The 23,517-nt window shown below is 47.3% G+C and overlaps 1 protein-coding gene across 1 annotated transcript in view; it reads right to left on the reverse strand.

Annotated features, from left to right (window-relative positions):
* The window catches only part of TMEM132B (transmembrane protein 132B), a 373,207-nt gene that overhangs the window by 82,502 nt on the left and 267,188 nt on the right, over positions 1-23,517 (reverse strand). The window contains exon 4 of the mRNA XM_036823382.1: positions 3,906-4,092. Within this exon, the coding sequence (XP_036679277.1) occupies positions 3,906-4,092 (187 nt within the window). The remainder of the gene's footprint in view (positions 1-3,905; positions 4,093-23,517) is intronic.

Here is a 23,517-nt window from a genome sequence, read left to right on the forward strand (position 1 = left end):
TTATTCTAGTCCCTGTTATAATTAATGATCCTTTACATCAACCTCTCCCTGCGCAAATTCTTTCTCGTGACTGGAGCCAGACTGAGACAGGCAGTGAACGAATCATCACGTAAATAAGCATGAATTATAGACGAAAGAGAGAACGAATTTAGCCAGAGTGGCCAGGAGAACCCTCTGTGCGAGTTGGCTTTGAAGGTGAAAGAGACAAGAAATCAACCAAATGGAGCGTTCTGGGCCAAGGGTGAGCCACGAGAAGACGTGAGCAGGACCGAGGCTCAGCGTGGCCAGGTCTGGATGCACAGGCTTCTGGGACACCTTGGGACCTCAGACTCACATCGTACAATAAAAGGGCATCGGCCGGAGCCTGTCTGCCCTCAGATCCATTCCCAAGCCTTCCCCTGATGGGTTCTGGTTCCCAGAGGCGCTGACCCCAAAGACGGTGTTCCTTAGGGGACCCCAGCCCTGGGCTCCAGGATCACCTCCTCCTGCCTCTCAGCCCAGGGGTGGGTGGATTCCCACTCCGGCTATGGGTCCTGAGTCTCCTGTGTTCTGTTCCTGGCTTATCATCTATCCTACCTCCTGTGTACCTGAGTGCTTCCACTTAAAGTTTTTCTGTCCTACCTCCTGTGTACCTGAGTGCTTCCACTTAAAGTTTTTCTGTCCTACCTCCTGTGTACCTGAGTGCTTCCACTTAAAGTTTTTCTGTCCTACCTCCTGTGTACCTGAGTGCTTCCACTTAAAGTTTTTCTGTCCTAACTGCAAAAGTGGCTTCCACTCCTCAGTAGACTCTGATACAATAACAAGCCCAATTTTGTTTGAACATTCCATGGACGAGTAATCTAGCACCCTTACATCACGCATAAGTTGTCCAGGGTTAGTTGCCACTGAGAAGAAGTAGAAGGAGGGGGAGGGGGGAGAAGGGAACGGAGAAGAAGAGGGGGGGAAAGGAAGAATTACATAAAAGTTACTTACACCCTAAGAACAGTAGGCAAAATTCTCCCCTGAAGGCCACTCTGCGGCAGTTACGGGTTTGGAAAGCAGCTAAAACAACCGATTAAAGAGAAAAGATGAACTACCGACTCTGGATCCACCGCAAACTTTACTAAATAGCTCTGGTCCCTTGGAGTCATTTCAGAGCCACTCTTCACAGGGATGCAAGAGATGCGCTGCGATACATGACACCAGTCAACCATCCAACCCTGGCCCTTCCCAGCCAGTGGGAATTAAAGCCAAATGCAAGAGACCATCCCTAAGTACAGCCAGATGGGGAGACACGAACCGTCACAGACATGCAGCGAGCACAACAAACACACAACAGCCTCCCTGGAGGAGCCAGGGAGAAGCCAGCAGCTCAGACGGCCCCAGCCGGGGAGACGATGGGGGATGGCGGAGCGAGTGCCACAGAGAACAAACCAGCGCCGGCAATGCAGCCAAAACAAGCGCACCGCTCACATCCGCTGGACCCCTCCCAGGGCCGTACCAGGCACCTGTCACTAAGAACAGGAACAGGACAGAAGATGAGCCCCACGGGGACGTGCTGGCGGCCGAGGTAAGGTTGTCCGAGCCGACCTGTACCTTGGCCTGCTTTCCTGTTCTGCCAGGCTCTCCATCCTCGCCCAAGTTTCACCGCCTCCTCCTGCCCTAGGTTCTGTCCCATCCCACCACGTGCCCTGACCCAGTGAGGGGCACCCCACTCAGACCAGTGCCATGAGTTAGGTCTTCAGGCAGCCTCATGATGGAAGAGTTCACCTCCGGCCAAAGAGCGTTGCAGGGTCTCACCAAGCAAAGGTCTCATTGGGAAAGGCCACACTAGGAGACAATATCCCCCGAAGCCCTATAACAACAGAATAACAGTCCCCATTCACCAGTATTCTCCTCAGGTTACTTTATTACAAGATGCTAAAATTAAAGTTCTGGCCAAGGATACACTTTCTGTCGCAAATGCTCACCTCTGCCATCACGGCATTAAAGCAAACCTAGACAATTCAGAACATATGAACAGGCTGTGTTCCGATAAGACTTTTTCCACTAACGCAGGTGGCAAGCTGGATTGGTCGGTGGGCTCTACTGGGCTGACCGCAGGTCCACACCCCTTGTCCTGGGTCCAGCCTCCTGGCAGGTCAGCATACATCCCTTCCTAGCTCCTCTCGGAACCGACACCTGCCCACGAGAGAAGGGCACGACACTCATCCTTACAAGTAGCAGGAGGCTGCAGAAGCCCCAGGGAATTGACTGGTACTGATGAGACATACAGCAAAATCCTAAGGACTTCGAGTAAAGAGATAACACAACCTCAGCCAGATCTTGGTCGAGCTGGAGAATTGACAGAAAAGGTCCTGGGAGAGGGAACATAGGACTGTCTCACTCTGTCCTAAAATCCACACCCGTCCACCTCTGCCCCTTCACGGGGCTCTTTCCCACCAAACTGTGGCCCCCCCTCAAACCAAAATGCAGATCACTGCTGGTGTGGATCATTTCCAACCGTCCAGCCTTCAAGAACTAGATGATCCCGGTAGCTCAGATTACAGCACGGGATTCAGTCATTCACTGGACAAATCGTAAGTGCCCCAGGCATTGTTCTAGGTGCTGGGGACACAGCTGTGGACAAAACTGACGGGAAGCCTACCGTCGTGGATCTCTCCTTCTGGGGAGGAACACAGATGATGAATCCTGAACCTCAAACACTGATAATATCTATGAAGAAGATAGAAGAGGATGAAGATGTGGACAGAGAGGGATGGGCGAGGGGGATGGAGAGCCAGCTTGGCTCCCCTGGTCAGGGAAGGTGCCTCTTAACAGTCGAATCGAGAAGAGGGAGCCAGATATGGGGAGACGTAGGGAAAGGGAGTTTGGGGGCAAAGAGTCAAGAACACAAATACGGGAATTGCAGAATTAATTGTAGGATAGAGGGTTTTATTTGCAAGGATCTCACCCCTGGTATCCAACTTTGAGTATGGATGATAGAAGTACCCCCAGATTGTCCTGGAATTGCTAGGTGTGAACCCCCATGCTTTGGTCCCAGACAGGAAGGTCAAAGCAGCGCAGAATGTACTTGGACGTTTCCAGTGTGGGAAAGGGCATTAGCAATATTGCACTCCCGGGGTTTATTATCCCTGTGACCCATCGGCACTGTCCTTTAAGGCTCTGGAACCTTGTCCACGACACTGTTTTCAGAGGTGGTCCCTGAGCCTGACTGTGAATAGAGCTTCGGCCAAGCTCAGAGGAGAGAGCTGGTCACCCCCAGGCCAGAAACAGAAACACATGTGGTTTTATGGTCTCTGGGACCCTATCCAGGTTCATCTGGTCAGTTCCCAATAAGGCTCTTTCGGTCCATCTGTCCATTTTAGAGTTTGCCAATCCCCAAGCTACATGGGAACTCTCAGGGCAATTGACCAGGGGCTGTTTACTCAGCATATAGAGAGGCTGTTCCCACCACACACTCCTGATGCATTTCAATGCAACTGTCTTCACTCAGGACAACACTCGGTCCTGAGATGCACACAGGTTGAGCCAATAAAAAACACGGGCTCCCCGGGACACAGTTCAGCAGGATCCACAAAGGAAAGCGGATTCACACAGCAGGCCCTAAATAGTTTCCAAGGAGGCGTTACAGAAAGCAAGTAAATAAAATATAACTTAAGTGTATTTCCCTTGCTCAAGCAACTTCAAGGTGCATAGAAAACAGCAGATTATAAAATGCTTATGTTTCTTTGAATATTAAAAGTACTCAGGGAATTCCCTGGCGGTCCAGTGGTTAGAATTCCGGGCTTTCACTGCCAGGGGCCAGGGTTTGACCCCTGGTCGGGGAACTAAGATCCCACATGCCACACCGCGAGGCAAAAAAAAAAAAAAAGTACTTGAAGAAAACATCTTTGTGACACTGATTCTGAAGCCCGACATCTCACCATTGCAAGCGGGACGATGCCCACAAAGGAGGTCTGGCTGACAAAGATCTCAGCGACAACCAGCTCCCTCGTGGCGTCCTCCACCGGGTACTCCACCTGCCAGGTGATCTGCTGGGCGCCGGCCAGGCCGCTGCTGTTGTCAATTCCAAAGTCCACTTGCAAGATCTCATAGAAGGAGCCATTTGTTCTGCAAAACAAACACACGGTAAAGCGCAGTTTAAAACCTGAGACTCAGCAGAATGTCAAGAACGCGATAAATTGCCACATTCCTCTTTGTCAACCCAAAGAAGGCTGGCCAAGTTCAACAGGTCACAGGCGGTGTCGATAGAGCCTGATTCACAGGCTGCCCGCAGACGGCCCACACCTCCGCGTGGACAGACCATCGTCTTCAGGGCCCTGTCCTTCCCTGAACGAGCAGCTCAGAGAGCACTGCATCTCTGGGCACTGCCAGAGCTCGGTCCTCCCCAACCCCACGCCTGCGGACGCCACGATCCAAGCACCACACACGGGACGTGGCCCTACACCTTCATCTAGGGCCACCGTTACTCCAATTGTGAGGCACAGCCTGGATTCTGGCTGTTTCTACTTCCACTCACTTGTGTGGCTGTGGACCCGTGGTGCAAACTCTGAGCTTTAGAATTTGGGAAGAATACTGGTGACTACGTGGGCTTGTGAAAGCATCGTGAGACCAAGGATGGGAAAGGACCCCGTAAGGTGCATAGTCCGTGACATCAACTCTGAGCTACATTAATAAGGAGCTGTGCTGCATTCTCCATGTCATCAGCCTGCAATGGGAGGGGATGTAATGTAAGAAAACCCCACCTGCCTTCATTCATGGAGTGACAACATTGAACACTGTACATTGTTTGGAGGAGGGGGAAGAAAGTGGACGGGGCACATATAAGTGAATAGGGCAAGTGTCATTCTCAGCATCTTTCTACACAGGGAGAGCCTCTCATCATGGACATGAACTTATAAATTATAGGCTGACTATTGCACTGACAGGAGAAGTTACTAAACAGAGAGTTAAAGAGCCATCCAGCATGGGATTTGTGAATGACTTCTGTTCCATAAGTCTTTGTCCGTCACCCTGAATCTAGCTGTATCTGGATCCAAGCAATATGACAGCAGAGTGAATGATTCACAGCTCCGAAAACCTGAGTCACCCCAACGAACCTGTTCCTTTACCAATAATGGGCCTGCCTGGACGAAAATGAGCTGGGAAGCCTCTTCCCTGCCTTTGGGGATCTAGGGCAAGATCTGCAGCCCAGACACCCAACTCACAACCTGTAGGGAAAGAGTTTTGAAAAAAAGCCTGTTGTGTGTTGCTTGCCCAACAGAATCTCCTACCGTGGACAGCTAGCTCCTCCAGCCCCCATCCACAAAGACTAAGAACAGGGTAGAAACCACAGTATTGACAGAGAGCTATAGTAAATTTGTTCTTTAAATCTTCTAGCTCCTTGTGAGAAAGACAAATATCATATAATATTGCTTATATTTGGAATTTAAAAAAATGGTACAAATGAACTCATTTACAAAACAGAAATAGAGTCACAGATGTAGAAAACAATCTTATGGTTACCAGGGGGCAATGGGGAAGAAGGATAAGTTGGGAGATTGGGATTGACATACACTCACTACTATGTATAAAATAGATAACTAATAAGGACCTACTGTATAGCACAGGGAACTCGACTCAATACTCTGTAATGACCTATATGGGAAAAGAATCTAAAAAAGAGGGGATATATGCATATGCAAAACTGATTCATTTGGCTGTACAGCAGAAACTAACACAACATTGTAAATCAACTACACCCCAATACAAATTTTTTTAAAATAGCTATAGTGTAGCTATAGTGTTGGCAGAACTAAGTTACACTGACCTGCCTGATATGGAATTCTACCCCAAATAGAACTACATTAGAATTAGTCACGTCCAGCGTTCTTTCCATTTAGCCAAGGTTTTAAGAAACTCTCTGACGTTGCTCTGTCCAGTACAGTGGTTACTGGCCAGAAGTGGCTACTTAAATTGAAGTATAAGTTTATTAAAATTATGTAACCAGCTTGTCCTGGCTGGCTGGTGTGGGTACCCGTGAGCTAGGAATCATCAAGTATCTACTGGCACATGTTGTTCTGCATGGGGAAGGGAATGTGTGTTGAATAAGGGACCTGGCCTCATGAGAGGATGACGGTAGGCTCACATGGGAACAGGGGACCCCTATTTCCAGGGGCCCTGCCAGAGGTGTTTCAGGATCTTAGGAACTTGAGCACTCGTTTCTCGGCTTCGGTCACCCCCCTTTCCCAGCCACCACACCCCAGCCTAAAGTCACTTCTCCGATCACAGGGATTCTCCACTTATCCATTTGTTAAGTCTCCTCCTGTAAGAGATGCTCGGCCCTATCAGATCAGATCTTCAGTTTCTCTTTAGTCTGCACCGTGCTTGTAAGCAGATCTGAGGAACTGCTTCTAATGCCTCCTGGGTCTCAGCATTCAGTAAACTTCAGAAAAACTACTGCCGAGAAAGTGAAAATCCAGCGCAAGAAGAAAAGGGGCATAACTCGCTCTGTTATCAGCAGTTTAATCCTGCTAAATCCGCACTCTGGTCTTGGGGTGCAGAAGTGACCAGTCTTTGGGCAAAGGGGGCAGGGTCTGCGTGGGAAGGCTGCCCCCCTTAACTGTGGGTTCTTCTTCTCCTGTGGACCTGCTCCAGGAATCTGCCCAAGACCAGCTACAAATGGAGTAACAATCCAGTCAGAGTCACTTTTATTCGTAAGTTTTTATTTTAAGTCACTTCCCTCAAACCAGAGGAAGGGGGTCTTTTACTTCTAGGCAGCTGGCATGCCCGCTAATAAGTCCATTTCTATGGAAATGGGTTTATAACTATTAACTTTACCTGTTCCTGATCTATTCTTGATAAGCCTTTCCATTTAGAAAGTGTTCCATGATTCCCTCAATTTAATAATTACCAGCTGCCTTTGGGGAATCAGGATCAGTGTTTCAGTCATGAGATAATCATCAGATATTTTTCTTTTCCCTGGGGTGGAGAAGCATGTGTGTGTGTGTGTGTGTGTGTGTGTGTGTGTGTGTGTGTTGGAAGTGGTCAGGCAGGAACACTGCTTGGCCGTTTCTCCCCTCAAGCTAGAACACATAGCCTCCTCCCAGAAGGACTTGCTTCCCAGAAGCCCTGTTTTCCATGGAAACCTGTCCTGTAATAAAAGCTAAGCCCCCTCCATGCGACCGTGGGACAGCTTTCAAGTGCACAGTACGGCTGCAGCTCAGACACACCAGCAAGAAGGAGGCGGAGAAATGGGAGCAGGGGAGACGGATGGGCCCCAATCCAGCAGCTGGGCCCCAGGAAGCGAGCGCATCCTGCCATTTCTCAGCAGATCCCTCGTGATGACAATGATTATTGTTTTGCAGAGGGAGGGTGGTGGGGAGGGAAGGCAATGGGGGGGAGAGAGCAGTAAAGAACGAGGGAGAGTTCAAAAGCTTGAACTGCTCTCCAGCAGGTTGTACCGTTTACCTAAACTATTTTTTCTCCCCACAAACTTCTAGATAATTCTGAGCTACCAGGCGGAGATGCTTTCCCCACATGAGTTTTTTTTCTAGAAATGGAGCAAGAGAGGCTGTCTCTGGTCTCAGGGATTCTGCTTATTTCTTATGAGCCTTTTTCTGGGCATTATTTTAAAAGATGACCAAAAAGCCAGGTAAATACTGAACGATGATTACACTGGGCAAACGCCCCAGAGGAAGCCTGCTGGTTACTTGCGGTAAATACAATGAGACTGAACTCCAACTTCCCCTCGTGACTGTTCATGCCACCAGAACAACCGTGCACCTGTATTGCTGCTGCTCTGGCTGTGGCAGCTGGCACGGTGCCTGGACAAGTGCAGGAGTTCCATACCTATTTGTTTAAGTCTCTGAACACAGTCAACAGACCAAGTAGGACACCCTGTCAATTTGTGTGTAGGGGGGGTGTCATATGCATTCTGGGAGACGAGAAGCTACCAGTCAGCTGGGTATTTTTTTTGTAATTTATTTATTTTATGTATTTATTTTTGGCTGCGTTGGGTCTTCGTTGCTGCACGCAGGCTTTCTCTAGTTGCACCGAGCGGGGGCTACTCTTCGTTGTGGTGCACGGGCTTCTCATTGCGGTGGCTTCTCTTGTTGCGGAGCACGGGCTCTAGGCACGTGGGCTTCAGTAGTTGTGGCTCGCGGTCTCATAGAGCGCAGGCTCAGTAGTTGTGGTGCACGGGCTTAGCTGCTCCGCAGCATGTGGGATCTTCCCGGACCAGGGCTCGAACCCGTGCCCCCTGCATTGGCAGGTGGATTCCTAACCACTGCGCCACCAGGGAAGTCCCAGTCAGCTGGGTTTTGAGACCTATTCTCCTGCCTGCCTGGTACGTATATTTATATACTCTGCTTTGAGAAGATAGGTCTGTCTCTACTACTAGAATGTAATCTTTTTTTTTTAAGACTTTATTTTTTTAGAGCAGTTTTAGGTTCACAGCAAAACTGAGGAGAAGGTACAAAGGTTTCTCATACATCCCCTTTCCCTGCATACACACAGAGCCTCCCCCATTATCAGCATCCCCCAACAGACGGGATGTTGGGACACTTGTTACAATCAATGAATCTACATGGACACGTCATTATCACCCAGAGTGCACAGTTTACATTACAGCTCACTCTTGGTTTTGTATATTCTATAGGTTTGAACAAATGTATAGTGACAAGTCTCCACCATTATGGTCTCATGCAGAGTATTTTCACTGCCCTAAACATCCTCTGTGCTCTATCTATTCGTCGCTCCGCTCCCCAACCCCTGGCCACCACTGATCTCTTCATTGTCTCCAGAGTTTTGCCTTTTCCAGAATGTCATAGAGTTGGAATCATAGAGTGTGTAGCCTCTTCAGATTGGCTTCTTTCACTGAATGATATGCATTTAAGGCCTCTCCCCGTCTTCTCATGGCTTGATAGCTCATTTCTTTTCAGCACTGAATAATATCCCATTGTCTGAATGGACCACAGTTTATTTATCCATTCACCTACTGAAGGACAGCTTAGCTGCTTCTAAGTTTTGACAATTATGAACAAAGCTGCTATAAGCATCCGTGTACAGGCTTTTGTGTAGACATAAGTTTTCAACTCCTTTGGGTAAATACCAAGGAGCACAATTGCTAAATCTTATGAACATAAGTTCTCAAAGGTCAAAACCTATCATAACACCATGGTCACTACAATCCCTGGCATATTCATTTATTCAGTGACATTTATTAAGCAGTGAATATGTGTTAGCCATGGAGAATTCACTGGTAGACAAAATAGATGAGATTTCTCTCTTAATAGTCAGGTAAATAAACAAACAAGGTAAGCCCAGGTCATGATAAATACTATCCTAAAAATAAAATAGAAGAATGAAATTTCTTTTTAAAAAGTTAAATAAGCTTTTTTCAATTAAAAAAATACAATTTTATATTTATACCACATGACCCAGCAATTCCACTCCTACCTCTATAGCCGAAAGAAACAAAAACACTAATTCAGAAAGACTTCCCTGGTGGCACAGTGGTTAAGAATCCGCCTGCCAATGCAGGGGACACGGGTTCGATCCCTGGTCCGGGAAGATCCCACATGCCATGGAGCAACTAAGCCTGTGTGCCACAACTACTGAGCCTGCGCTCTAGAGCCCGCGAGCCACAACTACTGAGCTCGCGTGCCACAACTACTGAGCCTGGCTCTAGCGCCCGTGCTAGAGGGTCTAGAGGGTCTTTTTTTTTTTTCTTAATTTTTTTTTTAATTGGAATATGATTGCTTTACAATGTAGTGTTAGTTTCTGCTGGACAATGAAGTGAATCCGCTCTATGTATACCTATATCCCCTCCCTCTTGGGCCTCCCTCCCACCCCCGCCCCCATCCCACCCCTCTAGGTGGTCACAGAGCACCGAGCTCAGCTTCCTGTGCTTTATAGTATGTTCCCACTAGCTATCTATTTTACGCATGGTAGTGTATATACGTCCATCCCAATCTCCCAGTTCGTCCCACCCTCTTCTTCCTCGCCGTGTCCACATGTCCGTTCTCTACGTCTACGTCTCTATTCCTGCCCTGCAAATAGGTTCATCTGTACCATTTTTCTAGATTCCACATATATGCGTTAATATATGATATTCTTTTTTCTCTTTCTGACGTACTTCACTCTGCATGACAGACTCTAGGTTCATCCACATCGGGCAGAGGGTCTTTAGTCCATCTCTCTGCCTGTCACGCAGCTCTTTTCGCCATGACCTCATGCCCAGCTCTCAGAACCTGGCATGAATAAATCATCTCCTTCTGCAGTTTCACAAGATCCAGGCGCTGCCTTCTCAGGTCTGCCTTGTCGAAAGGCAGCACTGTTCCCTCCGAGCTCGCTGTGGAAAGAATGTTTCAGGTTGACGAATCAGGCTGCAGTCGGCAGGCAAAGGTCTAAAAACATTTAAAAGCCCCTAGTTTAGAGCAGGGACCTGTGGACTCAAAACCTTCTCTCCTCATTGGTTTAATTTCAAGACTTCTCATTCAATTGCTATCTAGAACCTTTAAAAAATCCTAAGACTGTGTCAGATGGGAATAGTCCAAGAACAGGGGTTCGTTTATTGCATTTCTGGCGGACTAGGAAAGTTGAATAGAAAACACAGAGGTTACAATGCGGCACCTGTGCTGCACGTGGCTAGGGCCACAGTTAATAACCACCTCCACTACTGTGTTTTCACGAAATTTGACTTGGGTGCCAATGTTTTTAAATGCAGAATATTCACACCAAAAAAAATTTGGTATCTCTCTGGCTTCTTGGAAAAATTGGAAGAGCAGGCAACACTATCTACCCCACATTCCCACGTGGCAACCATCAGCTAGAACAGCAGGGTGCTGTTCACACAAAGTGGATCAAAGACCTAAGTGTCAGAGCTAAAATGATAAAAGTCTTAGGAAAAAACATAAGCAATAATCTCTGTGACTTTGGTTCAGGCAATGGTTTCTCAGATATAACACCAAAAGCACAAGCACACACACACAAAAAAAGAAGAAACAGAATTTAAAACTTTAATGCTTCAAATACTATCAATAAAATGGAAAGACACCCTATAGAATGGGAGAAAATATTTGCAAATCATATATCTGATAAAAAAAATCAGTATCCAGAATATATAAAGAACTTTTACAACTCAATAGCAAAAAAAAAAATGGGGCAAAGCATTTGAATAGACATTTCTCCAAAGAAAATATAAAAATGGCCAATAAGCACATGAAAAGATGCTCAACATTATTATCCATTAAGGAAACGCAGATCAAAACCACAGTGAGATACCACGTTCAAACCATTAGGATGACTGTAGTCAAAAAGACAGACAAAAATATGCGGACAAGAATGTGAAGAAATTGTAACCCTCATGCATTGTTGGTAAAAATGTACAGTGGTACAGCTGATTTGGAAAACAGCTGTGCAGTTCCTCAAAAAACTAAACAGAGCATTACCACATGAACCAGCAAGTTCACTCCTAGGTATTTACGCAAGAGAAATGAAAACATACGTCCACATAAAAAGTTGTGCACCAATGTTGACTGTAGCGTTATTTTTTTAAATTGAAGTACAATTGATTCACAATATTGTGTTAGTTTCAGGTGTATAGCAAAGCGATTCAGTTATATATTTTTTAGTTTTCATTATAAGTTATTACAAGATATTGAATATATTGTGGTTCCCTATGCTACACAGTAAATCATTGTTGCTTATCTGGAAAATAATCTGAAATACATATGTGTGTGTGTGTGTGTGTGTATGTCTGAATCACTTTGCAATACACCTGAAACTAACACAATATTGTAAATCGACTACACTTCAATTAAAAAAAAAAAAAGAAAGCTACCATCATCAACTCTCCCTTGCTTGGCTTATTCTCATTTTGTGGAAATCTCAAAAAAAAAAAAAAGAAAGCTACCATCATCAACTCTCCCTTGCTTGGCTTATTCTCATTTTGTGGAAATCTCAAATACATTTTTCTGCGGTAAATACTCCCAGAAACTCTCCATCTAACTCAAACCAGCTCATGATATGTCGACCAACTCATTGCCCCACTTTCCAACCACAGAAAAAAAATGATATTAAATTCTTCTTCTTTTTTGCATTTTTAAATATTTCAAAGTATCTCACAGACTGGTGTGAGGTGTTGCTTACCAACATTTTCCCAGAGCTGAAAACAATCAATCTTGATGATGAGCAAACACCATGGGCGCCTCCACTCTCTCAGCTGCCAGATCCTGGACTATTTCTCACACTATTTCTCCTCACTTCCAGCTTATTTGATTTTATCAGCATCACCATGGCAAACCCAGAGACAGCGAAGACAATTGCCACAATTAATTTTCCCCCCTCTGCCTCTGTCTTTCTGACAACATTCTGAAAACCTTTGTAGGAAATGACGGACCAGAAATCACCTCCCACCGACTTCCCGAATACAGCTTCTCAGAATTGTCCTCTGTTTCTTCCTGCTACCAACCTTGAGCGATACTCTTGTTACGCACAAGGACTCATGGAATCCACTGCTGTTTGGTTGTTTGTTTGTTTTTTTTAATTTTTATTTTATATTGGAGCATAGTGGATTAACAATGTTGTGTTAGTTTCAGGTGTATAGCAAAGTGATTCAGTTACACATATACATGTATCTATTCTTTTTCAAATTCTTTTCCCATTTAGGTTGTTACAGAATATTGAGCAGAGTTCCCTGTGCTATACAGTAGGTCCTTGTTGGTTATCTATTTTAAATACAGTAGTGTGTATGTGTCAATCCCAAACTCCCAATTTATCCCTCCCCTCCACCTTTCCCCTTTGGTAACCATAAGTTTGTTTTCTATGTCTGTGAGTCTATTTCTGTTTTGTCAGTAAGTTCATTTGCATCATTTTTTAGATTCCACATATAAGTGATATCATATGGTATTTGTCTTTCTCTGTCTGACTTACTTCACTTAGTACGATCATCTCTAGGTCCATCCATGTTGCTGCAAATGGCACAAAGTTATTCATTTTCTCATTGGTCCTCCAGAGATAGTCCAGGCACCTACGAGCCTGAACATGAGTGATTCTTTGCTTTGTTTTTACACAAACAGAGCACTTTGTACCCTCTGTTCTGCCTCTAGAACATTTGATCTCTGACCCAAAGGGAAAGGAGAGCTCTGGTCATTCTCTCCCTGACAATGAAGTGCTCTGGTCTGGAAGTGAGGACGGAACCAGTCACATGGCCCCATCTGACCAGGGGCCCCAACAAGGACCATCCTCCTCCAAGTCCGATGGAGGTACCGATGGAGTCTCTGGGGTTCACCACCGGTCTGACTCCAGAGATCGTGCTGGAGGGAGAGTAAACATCACACTCACTCATTCATTCATGCCGGCACATTTATAGAAAGGACCGTGTCCCCACCTCTGTCCCAGGCCCAGTGACATATACAAGCAGAGGCACACACAAGACTCTAATTATCTTTCAAAGAGTCTGTTTCTCAGTGAAAGCCCTTCTCCTGTCGTGTTGCACAGGATTTCTCTGCACCTAGACTGGGAAGGGCCTCACTATATGCGGATTCTTCTGCTGCCTATGGGGCAGGTTGGCTCCTCCAAGGAGAGCCGCTGCTAATGAGGCTGGGGTCCCCAGGTCGCACCCCATGTGTGCTGGTTTAGCTGGGCTCCTCCAGGTGGCTGTGGAGGGCACCTAGGAGTCCAGCATCCTGCAGGCTACCCTGGTCACCAGGGGCCAACTGGCAGCTACAATCAGTGCCAATTTATCACCTGTCCTGGTGTTTTCCCTGCTGAGATACGGGAGAAACATCCTGCACAAAGGATTACACTGGGCTCCCCATGAAGGGGACTGAAACAATTAGATGACCGGAAGAATGTTCGTGGCCAACCCAGCAAAGATCAGGCCCAAGAGGAGCTGCCCGCAGAACTCTAGGTCAGAAGAAAGCTCACATTCACCTACAGCATCATTTAAAGACCACAGACATCTGTCAGTAAGTACTAGGAGGATTCACGGCCCTTAAGGGGTGGAGTCAGAAGGGGCAAGAATCCCGAGGTTTACAGACATAGAGAACAGACATGTGGTAGCCAAGGGGGAGGGGGTGGAGGAGGGATGGATTGGGAGTTTGGAATTAGCAGATGCAAGCTATTATCCATAGGATGGATAAACAATAAGGTCCTACTGTATAGCACAGGGAACTATATTCAATATCCTGTGATAAACCATAATGAATATAAAAAAAAGAATGTACATGGGCTTCCCTGGTGGCGCAGTGGTTGAGAATCCGCCTGCCAATGCAGGGGACATGGGTTCGAGCCCTGGTCTGGGAAGATCCCACGTGCCGCGGAGCAACTAGGCCCGTGCACCACAACTACTGAGCCTGCGCGTCTGGAGCCTGTGCTCCGCAACAAGAGAGGCCGCGATGGTGAGAGGCCCGCGCACCACGATGAAGAGTGGCCCCCGCTTGCCGCAAATGGAGAAAGCCCTCGCACAGAAACGAAGACCCAACACAGCCATAAATAAATAAATAAATAAAATTTTTTAAAAAATGTACATATATATGTATAACTGAATCACTCTGCTGTACAGCAGAAATTAACACAACATTGTAAATCAACTCTACTTCAATAAAATAAATTTTAAAAAAAGAGAGAGAATCGTGAGGTTTAGGACTTGTCTCCCAAATTCCAGACTCTTATCCAACTGCCTATTCAGCAGCTCCACTTAGGGGTCCAAAAGGCATCTCAGACTTGACACTGAACTTCTGCTCTTCCCCAAGGCCAAGACCACACCCCCATCACAGGCAAGGCCATCCATCCTTCCAGTTTCTCAGGTCAAAACCTTGGTCAGCCTGAGCGCTTCCCCTTCCTTAATAGCCAGCATCTGTGTTGTCCAGAAAGCCAGTCACTTCCACCTGGGAAATATATTTTTTAAATACCTTCACTCTCTCCATATCTACTACACCTACACTGCTCCAAGCCATTATCCGCCTCTTGCCTGGTTACTGTAATCACCTCCTAAATGATCCCTCACTTCCACCCTCACCCCCAGCCCTCCACTCTGTTCTCTCCACACAGCAGCCAGAGTATTCCTGTTAAATCAGAGGCAAATATTTTCACTGTCCTGTTCTAAACCCTTAAGGAATTCTCATCTCATTCGCATAAAAGCCCATTTCCTTACAAGGATCTATAAGGCCCTCCACAACCCGGTCCCCCTGCCCCAACGCCTGTTATTTCCCTGAACATCTTTGCTACCACCGTCCCCTCGGTCACTCTGTCCGGTCCCTCACCGTTCCTCCAGCACCAGGCATGCAGCTGCCTTGAGGTCTTCCCACTGCCTCTCCCTCTACCTGGAGCCCCTTCCCTGCGACATCTGTACAGCTCAACCCTCACCTTCAGGGCAGGCCTGAAAAGCTGCCTCCTAAGTGTTGTCTCCTTAGGTGACGCTGCTGAGAGACCCATCTCCTACACGGGCCAGCCCTTTCCCCCTCCCCTCCTTTTTCTCACTTAACGTCATTGAACATGCCCTTCAGTAAGTCCCCTACATACGGACGAGTTCTGTTCCGAGAGTGTGTTCGTTAAGTCCAACAAAGTTAGCCTAGGTACCCAACTAACACAATCGGCTATATAGTACTATACTGCAATAGGCTTATAATACTTTTCACACAAATAATACATAAAAAACAAACAAACACAAAAAATAAGGAAAACATTTTTAATCTTACAGTACAGGACCTTGAAAAGCACAGCAGTACAGTTCAGCAGCTGGCATCCAGGGGCTGGCATCGAGTGAACAGGCAAGAAATAAACATGCTGTACTGCTGTACTCTACACAGTCCTGTACAGTAAAGGACACAAAAGCACAGCCACTTGCAGAGGATGCACACAAGTGACCATGTACGCCAGACACGTGAACTAGCTTATGCGACTGGACATGCGAACGCACATTCACATCTTTGAAAGTTCACAACTTGACGGTTCATATGTCGGTGAGTTCCTCTATTTATTTACTTGCTTTTGCTATGGGCTGTTTCTGTCTCCTAGGTTGTAAACTCAATGGGGGCAGGGATTTTTCTTCATGTTCCCTGCGATACTTCCAACACCTAGAAAATACCTGGTCCATAGGAGGAACTCCGTAAATACATCATGAATAAATGAATGAATGAGCTGTCAATCTCGGAGTGCACCCTTCAACCCCACACCTCTTTGGCTTCCTCAGAGTGTAACATGTGGATCCCTGAGTGTGAGGTCCCCCCAGTCCGTCCCTAGCTGGGTCCATCCATGCGTCACTCATTCCCACTCTCTTCCAATGTACATATTCCTCTGTGGGCATCTTTATAACAGCATCGAGAAAGCCTGGATTTTCTGAGTTTCAGCTTCCCTGCCTGGGGCCTTCCATCAGTCTGTAAGTCACAAAATGGGAAATTCACACAGTGCTCTCCCTGTTGCCAGGTGTCTGCTTCTTTTGGTCCCTCCCTACAACCTTCAGGTAGCTGGGTATTTCTGCACTTTCTGCAGAGTCAACTGTGAGAGTATTAGCATGATACCAACTCCTCAGCCATTACTGGACTTGGAATCACCGATGCTATTTTTTTCATCGTGGTAAGAGCATTTAACATGAATCTACCTTCTTCACAAATTTTAAGTGTACGACACAGTATTGTTAACCATAGGCAGTGTTGTACTGCGGATCTCTAGAACTTATTCACCTTGCATCCGATGCTAATGTTTTGAAGGCAGGTACTGTTACAGAGGACTCACTGATAAGTAAGGATAATAAGGACCACTTTTCCAAGGAGTATCACATATAATCGTGATTACCAGTTTAATCTAAGAAGGTAAAATATCTACCTTTGGTTCTAGCATTCTCAAAGCACCTCCAAATCACCTGGAGTTATTTCAACATTACAAGAGCAAACAAAAAAATTAAAGACAAGCCAGACAGACAGACAGACACACTGGGGTGTTCAAAAGCAAACCCAAACAGAATCTATAACCTCATTAACCTTGAAACTGAGTTAAGAGAATCTCACAAATAGACTGACATTCTGAATGCCGTTTGGGTCGAAAATCAGATTAGAATTCCTGTAACCTTCAATTTACCTGGCAGCCTTTCAATAAATGTCAACTGGGCAGAAATTCAGTGGAGGTGATTTGCAGGCCCCTGTAATTCCCACAGTGTGTAAGTCTCCCTAAGAGAGAAGCTCTCCTTCAGGGAACAGGAATTCTCCTATCACCGATTAATTAAAACCCAATGATCCCACCACATCTCCTACTTGGCCCATTGTATTAATTACAATAGCCTCAAAAAATCTTTCTTATAGGCCAATTACTCTATAGAAATTGGGTCTCAAGTCAACCGCAATTAGAAAGGATTATGTGCATGTAACTTCTTCAACTTCCCCTTTGCTGATTATATCTATTCAAGCAATCCTGAAATTCTTTACATAGAATTGAGCCTATCCTGCCATATTTTTTTTTTTAAAGATTGATTGATTGATTGATTGATTGCTATGTTGGGTCTTCGTTTCTGTGCGAGGGCTTTCTCTAGTTGCGGCGAGCGGGGGCCACTCCTCATCGCGGTGCGTGGGCCTCTCACTATCCTGGCCTCTCTTGCTGCGGAGCACAGGCTCCAGACGCACAGGCTCAGTAGTTGTGGCTCACGGGCCCAGTCGCTCCACGGCATGTGGGATCCTCCCAGACCAGGGCTCGAACCCGTGTCCCCTGCCTTGGCAGGCAGATTCTCAACCACTGCACCACCAGGGAAGCCCTATCCTGACATATTTTAAGAGACTAATTTGGTCCAGAGGAGCAAGTATGAGCCAGAATCATGCATGAAATAATAGGAAACGGTGGTTAAAAGTTAGATTTTTTGGTGTTGTTGTGCAAGGCTGTTCATATACCCCATTACAGGATGCAAAAATAGGATGTTCCAGGACAGGGAAAGAGCTCTGTGTAGAGGTTCCAGGGACGGAGGCATTGAGCCCACGTAGGATTCCTGTACCAGCACCTTGAACTCGCCCAGTGTTCACCCTACATCAGTCTCATTTCCCACCTCTGTATGTTCTCAAGGAATGAAAATGATTCCAGATAATGATGAGATCCGAGGGAGTCAGCACCAGGTCAGACCCTCGGAGGGAGACGACCACTAATTGGCCTGAAACCACGGGATGGACGGTAACATCTGTGCCGGTGGCTGAGCCAGACTGCACTAATGAGCGGCTCTGTGGCCTCGCGATCGCCATTCGGCCAGACGACCTTTGGCATCCTGAGTACGTCCCCATGCACCCTCCACCACCGGGGGGGCGGGGGCGGGCAGGAGGGTGCTGGGAGAGAGACTGAGCACAGCTGGGTGAAAAGGGCAAGTCTGGGACTCAGGCCCGACATCCGAGCGAAGAGAAATTCCTACGTCGCCTCTGAACCTTCAAGGTCAGTGCCTGCCAAGCCAGTTTCCTTGAAAACTCTATTCAGTCTCAAGGCCACAGTTTGCTTCCTCTGATGCACAGTGGCTGGATTCACCCTCCTGGGAGATGGTAGGAGTGGGGGGACCACGCTTTCTGAGCACAGAATGAGAGCGTGTTGCTGGAGGTTTGTGAGCCTCTAATGGGAACCAAACGTCTTAAGTTAGCACTGTCCCAGAACATCACGGTCAACGTGCCTAGGAAGACATAACAAGAAGCTGTAGTCTGTACCCAGTTTCTAATTCTGCCAGGGTTTCGCAAACTTACACTCTTCGCTGGGTCTCTTAAGTTCTGGGCTATAACTCATTCATTCAAATGTTTGATAAAACGTGTTAGCATCTCGTGGGCGCCAAGCTCTGTTCTCCGCACTGGGGACCAGTCGTGAGGAAGGCAGGGGGGATTCCTGCTCTCCTGGAGTTTATATTCTGGTAGAAGGGGACTATTACAAAGCAAATATAAAATTAAATGAGGCCACTATTAAATAGTGACTTTGATAGTCATTAGTGACTTGCCCTAAATACTTGCGGTTTCCTATTTTCTGGCCCACGTGAGGTTGGATGGAGCCCGACCAACACATTGTGTGTCTCCCTTCTGGGCAAGTATTTCATCACCAGTACAAGCCTCTAGTTCAAGATGAGGCGCCCTTTGGGCCGCCTTCGAGATTATGATGGTCAGAGTCGCCAGAGGCTCACAGCGTGAGTGCAAAATAAACCTTGGTTGTTTTAAACCGCTGAGACTTGGGGGTGGTTTGTTATCACCGCATCAACGAGCCCATCCTGACTGGTGCAGAGATACACAGAGATGAAAATAAAACGGGGTAAAAAAGTGATGGGGAGAGGGATCATTTGGATAGAGTTGTGAGAAGAGGCCCCTCTGAGAACAGATATTGAAGGGCTGAGATTTCACTGATGGAGGACACGGGTCAGTGTTCCAGACGGGGGAAGAGCAGGGGCAAAGGCCCTGAGGTGGGAAGAAGCTTGCTGGAGGTTTGTGCAAGCACGCACGTCCTGCACACACGTGCACTCATGGGCACACGCGCACAATCACCGGCACGAGCTCACGGAGGGAGCAGGAAGCAGAGGGTAAACACGTGGCTGCCTTGTGGCCCATGTGCAGATACTTCCACGGACCAGCCTTCAGCCCTGAGAAGCAGTCAGCAGTCATGCAGGCCCTTTTCATAAAATCTCACACGTCCCACCAAGGGACAGGGCTTTCCAGAAACCACTTGCCATTGTACACCCCACCCCTGGCTACAGAGACCTAACCCCGTCCAGTTCTCTATCAGCATAAAGTAAAAGAAAAGAAATTCCAAACAATGCGACAACCACAGACGTAAGGGATGCTATGATTCTGCAGTTGGGTTAACTTTCTCTCTGAGCCAAGGCATGAGCCCAGGTGTTTCATAACAGCACCCCGCCCGGCACCTGGCATGTACCAAGCACCGTGCCAGGGCCTTCATCACTTAAATCTCACCATGGCCCTCTGAGAGAGGCTCTATCACTGCCAAGTTACACATGATGGGGCAGTCTCAGAGATGTTGTGTGACTTTCTTCCAGTGCCACAATTAGGAAATCATAGAAACAGCATCCAAACCAATAGCTGGCTCCAAGGTCATGACCAGAATATGCTTGCTAGGAAAAGAGCTGAGACCTAACCCATGCTACGGTCCACAACCTAAAGAAAGTCTGCACTAACCAACAGAGAGTGGTCTTTGCAAAGCACAGAAAGAAATGGGGTGGAGGAAATTGGAAACTTGGTCTCTTTAGAGAGGAGATTCAGCTCTCAGCCTATCATGAGCACCTGCCTGAGAATGAAGGCAAAAGAGGATGCCGATGTCGAAGAGGCGATGGAGGCGGGGAGCAAGGGAGAGAACTACATCTTAGGAGGTCCTAGAGCCAGCCAAGGAGCCAGATGCACGCCCTGGACTGTCCCAGGACTAGAGCCAAAGCATTGTCTCTGATATTTGGTTAGCTGATTTAAGCCCCTTCCGCTTGCAACTAAAAAAAAACTGATATAAATATGATAGCATTCAAGTCTATCATGAGATGGAGATGCAGTATTTCACGATACACAAGTGGCATTATTTTACTTGCCTCATAATTTCAACTCTGGTGACTTTTCACTGGCATTCAGCCCTATTTCAGCTCATGTACGGGGAGAGCCGAATAGAGCAATAAGTCAATATCAAGTGCTAGCAAACCTCCTCTCTTAAAGTCTAGTATTGCCTGCCATGGGCACCCTCATATTTCCAGAAAATGGACCCAAACGCCAGTATGAAACCTCCTTAAAATGCCTAAATTACTAACACTTACAGTGACACATCTCCCAACCCCATTCTATAAGCTCGTCTTGAAATCCAGGGAGATCATTTCCCAGTTTATTTTTTCTGTTTCCAAATCTAGAGCTAAGTGACTAGCATCCATCATAGTTCAACAAGTGAAGAACGCACAGAGTTGAAGATAATATAGTTTCAGGAGGACAAGGCGCTGTGTTGTTACAACTCAAATGGATCAAAATGAATTCAGCGTCTCTCGCAGCTTCTCAACCATCTTGCACTAAAGTGCATTTAAAAATGTTCAGGCTCGTCTCTCAAGCAACGGCAGTCAGATATTAAGTCTTTTTTTTTAAAGGACTTTGTATTAAAAGACCAAGACATATTCAAGAACCTGCCACCAAAGGAATGCTCGACATCCTTCCAGCCCCAATATTATTCAAAACGCAGTAACCCCAGCACACATGGGATATGGCAGGGGATGGTCTATCCCATCTGCCCAGTGTCCTCTGCAGGAAGACATCAGCAAGCCCAGGCACACTGCTCGCTGCTTACACGGTGAAGTCTCAGGGCTGTTGCCTGGTGCGCCTGTAGTGGTCCCAGCAGGAAACAGGGTTCCACTCATATTGGTTTAATGGAATAGTATGGGATGAAGGGAATATTTGCAGAGGAACAAGCAGGGATAAGAGAAATAACAAGGAAATGTTGAAAAAGCCAGAGGTGAGTGACAGCAAAAAGTTGTCACTGCCCCGAGTTTGAAGGGCTATGGGGGGAGTGGAGGAGAATAGCGTTGCTGCTGGAGCCCCATGAGAGCTGGTGGATGGGGGGCCATCTCGCAGGAGCTGTAGCCCTGTGGGGGACACATGCAGGAAGGACCTTTCTCTTCCTGCCCTCTGGTCTCCCACTAAGGCCTCCCACTGACTGAGCCCGGCCAGAAGCCAGTGGCAAGGGAGCCCAGGTGACTCGATCTGTTGGCATGAACCGCCAAATCACACAGCAGAGAAGAGTGCAAGAGTGCTTGAGGGCCAAGGGAGAATAAGTAGCGAGCCTGTCATGCGAGGTTGGCTCTGGTGGGACCCCTAGGACCCTCCAGATATGTGCCCCATGCCTGCTGAGGTGCCGGCTCTGCAGAGCGCCAGCCTGGCAAGGCTGAATACATCTCCAGCACTCCTGTGTCTGTTTCCAGTTAGGCTGGAGCACCAGAGAGCTTCTGGGGGATTCTGGAGGGCAGAAGGGGGGCATATAGAAATATGGATCCATTGCAACTTTTACATATTGCAAACATCTTCCCAGATGTCTTTTGTGCCTTAGCTTGAACTGACTGACGGACCTAAGACAAACTGCCTCGTGACAAAATGCTTCAAGCAGTGTGGTCAAGGTCCTCGCAAAGCTGAGCCTGGGGAGGTGAGGACCTCACAGAGCTGCTGAGAGGATTAAAGGAGCCCACGTGTGGAGCATGTAGAAAACTGCTCCGCACGTAATTATTATCATGATCGCAGATTTCCACCTGCAGAGACAGGACTTCTCCACCCCGGATGTGGGTCCCCTCCCTTTTACTCTCTCTCACTGTACTCTCATTCACAGCACACGCCGCCATCCGAAATTAGGTGTTTATGCACATTTACGGGTTCATTTTTTTCTCCCTCACTTGAATGTAAGCTTCAGAGGGCGGGAACTGTGTCCTTTTTATTCACACCATGTCCCCGGGACACCCACAGTGTCCGGCACCTCTCAGGAGCTAAATGAAATCTTCGCAGGACTGAGTGAAGGACAAAGGGGGGTCCTTCACGTGATTGCCAAGAAACAGGACCAGAGAAGCCTGTGTCCGCCTAAGGTGGTGCATTTTTCTCCGGATGCTGCCCCATCCATCCCTGCAGTGATTGGCTGGCTGAGAAGGGAAGCAGGGATGCTGATGGTAGGATCACGTTAGCCCTTCTGTCACTCTCACAGCGTCCCCACTACCTCCAGGACCCCAAGGACCCCATGGCCTGCCCAGAGCATCACTCGTACAGCCAGACCTGCATCCACGAACTCCTGGCCACAGGTCCCCCTGAGGTCGAGAAACTGCAAAGGATGATGGGAGATGGACTTGGAAAGGCCATGGGGGATGTGGGGTGCACGGTACCCAGTAACGGGGAAGAGGCAAAGCCACAGCCCGCATTCACACCTGCCCCGCCAGACGTGGGATACGTGCAATTAGCTGTGCAAACAGCATGAAGCAGTATTTGGAGGACACCGCAAGGAGCGGCACAAAAGTCAACCAGCAGTCGCGTCAGGAGCAGACAAAGGCTGAGCTTCAGATTTGAACTGAACACAGAACAGCCTGCACAGATGGTCAGAGACCCCGTCTGCTCCGCAGTCCTGTGAGGCGAGAAGGCACGGGTAGCAGGCCGCTCTCATAAACCCACGGAAGCCCAAGTCCCCGTGACCCTGGGCCACTTCCTCTTGAAAGGGTTGTTGGGCCTCCTTGATGAAATGCTCCCCTTTTCCAGGAACCTTCCCGAAAATCCAATTTATTAATCTGATTTAATTGTCAATCTGACACCTGTCTTTGCAGACTCCTTTTTACCCCAACCCTGCTTCCCAGAGAAAGAGGTTGACTTTTCCATTCCTGCTCATTCACAGTGGTCTGTTTGAGACTCACAGACTTAGAAAACGAATTTATGGTTACCAGGGGGGATGGGTGGGGGGGAGGGATAGTTAGGGAGTTTGGGATTGACATGTACACACTGGTATATTTAAAATGGATAACCAACAAGGACCTACTGTATAGCACAGGAAACTCTGCTCAATATTATGTAACAACCTAAATGGGAAAAGAATTTGAAAAAGAATAGATACATG

The sequence above is a fragment of the Balaenoptera musculus genome, chromosome 14 (genome assembly GCF_009873245.2).
Source record: "Balaenoptera musculus isolate JJ_BM4_2016_0621 chromosome 14, mBalMus1.pri.v3, whole genome shotgun sequence".
Lineage (NCBI taxonomy): Eukaryota > Metazoa > Chordata > Mammalia > Artiodactyla > Balaenopteridae > Balaenoptera > Balaenoptera musculus.